Here is a 6,000-nt window from a genome sequence, read left to right on the forward strand (position 1 = left end):
TTGCGAGACCTTTAGTCTAGACAGATAAAAATGTCATGTGCATAATGGAAACAGGTTTATCCAGATCCAGTTCGAGTAATTGCTATAGGGAGGCCAGTTGAGGATCTGCTTGAGGATCCTGAGAATCCAATGTGGGCATCTATCTCAACAGAATTTTGTGGTGGTAGGTGCAGCTCCTTTCCTGGTGATTGATGTGGAACTGTTTTTTATCCACAGAATTTTGTGGTGGTAGGTGCAGCACCTCACATTTGTGTTTGCTTCAAAAGGTACTCATTTGACTAACACAAAAGAAGCTAAAGCTTTTGCACTAATCTCTGAGGAGGGTATTGCAAAGGGAATACGCCGTATCACTGCCTTCACAACTGGTAAGGCTGCTGAGGCTATTCGTGAAGCTGATGCATGCTCTGAAAGAATTGCAGCTGCATCAAAGCTTGAAGGTGCTTCACTTGAAAAGGTAAGGCGAACATTAATGTTTTATAGTTCTTATTGGGACTCCATATATATCAGCAAGAATAGAGTGCATGAAGAAAAAACTTCATCCAACTCAATGATGATTTGCACACAGGAAGTAGCTTCACTGAAAAGCTTTGTTGACACGGGGATTTTCCCAGCAGCCAGGAAAGCAGCGTTCAGAAGTGAATTGGCAGTACTACAGGTTTGATCTTGTAGCTTGATACAGCTCGGACATGTCTATAACATTTGTGTGAATCTGTACATTGATGTTACTTGTATTCACAATTCCAACCTCTGAAAGCTCTTTCTCTTTGCCCGTTTTCAACCAGTTTATTAAGCTTTTAGATTCCAAAACCAGTCATCAACATAAAGAAAGGCCGATGAAGTGTATGAGAAATTAAAATTTTGATCCTTTGCTGGTGAGCCATCCAAATAGGTGTTACACTAGACTCACATGATCATTGGTGAAGGATAAGAGCTGGAAAGAAGGGATGGTGGTAAATGATGGGCTAGTTTGTAGTAAATTTTGTTTGATAAAGTAGTTGTTTTTCCACTAGATGACTCCCCGAATTAACTGATTGTAACAGGAGCGAATCAAGAAGGCTCAGAAGGCTGCAGGTGAGGCTAACTTACAAGCAGCAATAAAGCTTGCAACTGAAACTGCAGAGAAGACAGCTTCAAGTGGTGACGCCTTCTGCATGCTACGTGTTGATGTTGGGCTGGATACAAATGCACTTCGTGAAGCTCTTACCAAAGTTTTAGAGAAGCAAAAGGTGATTTTGAGGAGGTTGAAGTATGTTCATCTTTGTCCTTGTGAGGTATATCAAAGTTTTGGTTAGGGAATTGGGAACTTGCATTGCACATAGAATCCATTTTTGGTCATTCAAATGCGAACAGTTCCTTGAGCTCAAAATGTCATAACTCCATATAAATGAGGGTCCACTCAAGAGTAGAGTTAGCAACTTTTTAGTTGTTTGTACAGTCAATGGTAGTTAGTTGCTCGGGGGGTGTCTTATTAATAGGCACTTTATTGTACTAACCCACCAGTATAGGCGAGATTCTGGTATATGTTATGTGTTTGTAAGTACAGTTCTTCAATTTAAAATTGTACATTTGCATTCAGGCATGATGTACAAGATGTTAAAAGCCGGTTTTAACTGTGCAGGAATTGGCTGTAATGATGTTCAGTGTTGATAAGGATACAAATAAAGTCTTGGTGTATGCTGGAGTACCAGATGCACTGTGCAAACGAGGTTTGGTCACTATTGATTGGCTGCGCAAAGCTTTAGAACCGATCAATGGGAAAGGTGGTGGAAAAGGTGGACTTGCTCAAGGACAGGTATAAGTCATTCAGAGTTTTAATAATTGAGTTTGCTTGCCTCTACATGTTTATAGTGTGCAATAATTGTCGAGATTTATGGTGTGCATGTAGTAGCTCTCACATATAGGTTAGACATCAGCCCATTCACCTTCTGACATTAGGATACTAGTGTTATAGGATTCAGGTGATGCTATAGAAGGTTGAAGCACGGCTAATTCTTGGGAGTTGGATTGCTGTGAAGTTATACACCTTCCTTTAGACAGGCATTCTATGGTTAACTGTTGGGTTTAAATCAGTTGTAATGTGGTGAAGTTTGTTACAAATTGAACCTTGCATTCATAGTATGTACCATTTCTAGAGTATGGTAGGTTTTGTCTTTTTGTCCATCTCTTGTTATTGACTATGGTTTGGCTGCCAATCGTTCTCTGAAATTCAGGGTAGTAATGCAGCTGGAGTTGAGGAGGCTATGCAGGCTGCCAGAGATTTTGCAGCAGCAGTTTTGAAGAACTGAGAAGACATCTTGCTAAAAGCCTAAGCATATAAGCTTTAAACATGTAACATATATTTTTAGCATTGTGTACGTCACATATGCTTCACGGGAATGATATTACAATTGGGCAATTTTTGTATTGCTATTATGATAATTCATGCCACTAATGCGGCTGAGTTTAGAAGCCATTTTGTGCTAGAAAAAGAGCTGCTTTTATCAAAATTGATATTCAGCATGCTGTTCCATGACATTCTTTTTTATATACACGTTCTGGAACAGGCCAATTACTTCCCTCTTAAGTATTTTTTATTCTCCTTTGAGTACAGCACACAAACCTGTATATTGTAGTATTCTTCACTAATCTCATAATGTACAAACGACTCTTTAATATCCTAATAATATAGTTATGGATGTTCTGGAATGATATTTCAACTGTGGCAGAGGGTAGTTTGCACCCATTGTCAAGCACATGCAACTGTGCAGAAAATTTCAGAGCTCCAGGCATGGCTGTTAATCACTTTCCAATTTGGTATGGTAAAGAGGTTCTTCTGGACGAGGGGTTGAAGGGAATGGTAGTCATGTTAACATTGAAGGACTGAGTGACTAATCCGTCAGGTCAAATGCCATTGGAAGTATGGTGGGCTGAAGTTGGAAGAGAGAGGCATTTACGTCACAAGATCATGCACTAACGAGAAAAAGAGAAAGCAACTCAATAATGAAATCTCATGAGCGCTACCCCAAAGTGAGCAACCATGGACACTCCTAACGAGCTGGAGCATAGAGCACCAGTAAAGTGAATATGGAGTGTAGCACACAATGTGTGGGGTGCCAAGTAAAGGTTGGTTGCCTCCATAGAGGCTATAAATGGGTGGATAAGTTGAGGGGACTATCAGCATCTAACTAGGGGAATCTTAACAGCAGTTTATAAGCGTAGCCCCCACTGGTTGTGGGTGGTTCATGTCATGTGCTAGGAGTGCACATTGGCATAAGAAACCCCTTTTGGAAACATGCATAGATGGATCGGTCTCATTCTTGATGGTGAAAGCACACTTTTCTTTTGCATGTATTGTGAGTTTTCTTCAGCTTGCATTGACAACAACTCAACAAAGACAAATTCACCAACAAGAAGTGCACTTGCTAATTTGCAGTTCTTTACAAGTGCACCTACAATGATCAATGTGACAGGATGAAGGATATTTGCTTGAAATTGTGAGAGATGTGTCAAGATGTCCTCTTATGTCCATGAGATATTCCAATGACATTGAAGTAGTGTGGGCCTCTTCTCCATGACCGATCTTCCTCTACACCTCAAACATCTTGGGTGGAGTGCTTGAAATTGAACTCAAGAAATCATTGTACACGAGCCAATAGAAAAGTGCAAAACAACAAAAAAGGCGAGGATTCCTGATTAGGAAGTAGCAAAAGTAGTACTATAATGGGATGCTTGGCCAATCACTCAATGGGAAATGATAGTCATAGAAGCTCAATGTATTGCAATACAATCTCAATTATTGACCTATTAAAGTGTTTGCGCATTTTGTAAACTTTTCAAAAAACCTTAGTGCTACACTCTTGATGTTTTAGACCATGGAAGCAAAGGTGGATTGTGGCCAAGGATGTGAATATTCACTATGTGGCAAAGGATGTGAATGTGCTTTGAGATGTGATGAGTATGGTGTGGAGTCATTCAAAAGTGCATGACATATGAGGCATCTCGGCAACCAACGATGGCATATGACAACTCCCATAACATCACATTCATAGACTCAAAATGCAACTCCTTGGTCACAACCCTTAAAATGGTTGCGAACACAAGCAAAAAGGCAAAGGCGCAAAACATAGTTCATAGGCCATGCAATCAAGAGATATGATTTTAAGTGTGATGCACTTAATGTTTGCCACACAAGTGATGCTTTGATCCTAGGATAGAAAATTCAATGTCACATCAACAACTTATGTGCAACCATAAAAGCACATAAAATAGCAAAGCACAAGAATACATGAAATAATGATGAATCAAAACATAACGTCTCAGCCCAGTCTCTCCTTAGTTAGGAATCAAAAAGCTTGGTGCTTTGATATTATATTGGCAGTGTGCTAGGCTCAAAAGAGGTTGAGAGCAAGCGAGAGTGTGTGTTTACAACCTCATGAACTCATCCTTGTAATAATAGAGTATAAAGCATAAAAAAAAGCAACCAGGAGAAATAGAAAGCAATATAATATGCGGTGTGCCAAATAATGTTGCCTTTGTATAGCCTACAAGTGGCTAGAGACTCAAGAGAGCCATATGGACAAGAACCTAGAGGGATTGCTATGAATGCCTCACTAAAAGAACCCCAAAAGTACTTTATAGAGTAGAATTAATTCTAACAAATGCTTCCCACCATGTCAAATGAGGGGTTGGTTCCATAAAGTGGTTTTTGTTGGGAAGGATTGTTGTCTCATGGTCCATTTTCATTAGCTTTTCCCCATGGGATCTAACAATTGGAGCCTGGCGGTCTAGAACATTAGTCCAGCACTCAATAGTCTTGAACCTTTTTTGGGTTGATATAATCCACAATGGCAATGTAGCAGTGCAAACAAGATGTATGGAATGCAAACAAGATGCATTGAATCTTCATCACTGATTGAGACATCCTCTATGGAAACACTCAGTAAATGGTATCAACTAGATACATGGTCTTGATTTCTTATAAGTTTGTCTTAAGGAACGGATGCTTTTGACAAATTTTGATACAACCAAGCTTGTTAAAGCTCTTACATTTTCAAAGTTTAATCTAATTATGATTCTTATGGTTAGCTTATCTTTAGGATATGGGAAGATGTATTTATACTTAGGCTACATTTTATTGAGGCAATTTGCTTAAAATTCACCTTTAGACAATACAAGGAATCCCTTGGCCATGGCCTACTTGACTTAGGGCCTCATATTGTTTTAGAACTTCCAAATGTGATGATGGCCACCAATTAAAACTTGGGCTCAGGAGCTCAAGGCTGTGGTTTAGGTCTTAATTGGTGGGTCACTTGGGTTCAACGTCCAAATTCACATGGCATGTTTGCATAACTCCACACTATTGCCCATTCTAGCACTTTGTTGCTCCTCCTTGGTTGGCCCAAACAAAGCTAGCTTTTCAATTTTAGAAGCAATTTTTGAATTGGTTGAAATGTGAGAATATAGGTATTGTATCACAAGTGTCCATGGGATTGCCCATCTATCATTTAATTCTCTCTTTTTCTTCATTAAAGAAATGTCACACATGAAAGTTGGGCTTGTGAGTCCTACTTTATGGGCCATAGCCTCTACCAATAAGGCAAATGATCAATTCCGACATTACATATGTTGCATATAATGATAAAGGTGGGTTTGGCCTTTAATTTTTATTTATTTAAGAAAGAGCTCTTACTTTAGAGAAAAACCATACTTCTCCTTAGCATGCCATACAATGCGAACCACACTATGAGATTAGGGAACGTAATCCTCCTCTTATCTATTCCTTATGAGGCCCTTTTGGAGTTCATATTTCCCCTAATGGGATAATCTCTAAATGGAAAACTAATAGTAAGCATCTCAATCAACTCTCATATTATAATGCATACAATAACAAGAGTATTGGCTACATTCAACACCACACTACAAGCTCACCCTATACTTCATTATCTCCCAAACTAGTGTATTTCCATAGCTGTAATCTTATTGTGTAGAATAGTTGAGGTAACTCAATATGCTGAATGAGTC

At 39.1% G+C, this 6,000-nt stretch overlaps 1 protein-coding gene across 1 annotated transcript in view; it reads left to right on the forward strand.

Annotated features, from left to right (window-relative positions):
• ALATS (Alanyl-tRNA synthetase) overlaps positions 1-2,621 on the forward strand; it is a 34,153-nt gene extending 31,532 nt beyond the window's left edge. Inside the window, exons 17-22 of the mRNA XM_087689508.1 lie at positions 55-163; positions 267-454; positions 566-655; positions 1,041-1,226; positions 1,619-1,792; positions 2,211-2,621. Of these exons, the coding sequence (XP_087545634.1) occupies positions 55-163; positions 267-454; positions 566-655; positions 1,041-1,226; positions 1,619-1,792; positions 2,211-2,285 (822 nt within the window). The 3' untranslated portion in view covers positions 2,286-2,621. The remainder of the gene's footprint in view (positions 1-54; positions 164-266; positions 455-565; positions 656-1,040; positions 1,227-1,618; positions 1,793-2,210) is intronic.
• The last annotated feature ends 3,379 nt before the right edge of the window (positions 2,622-6,000 follow it).

This window comes from Lygodium microphyllum, chromosome 12 (genome assembly GCF_053477565.2).
Source record: "Lygodium microphyllum isolate KBCC chromosome 12, Lygodium_microphyllum_v1.1.10, whole genome shotgun sequence".
NCBI lineage: Eukaryota > Viridiplantae > Streptophyta > Polypodiopsida > Schizaeales > Lygodiaceae > Lygodium > Lygodium microphyllum.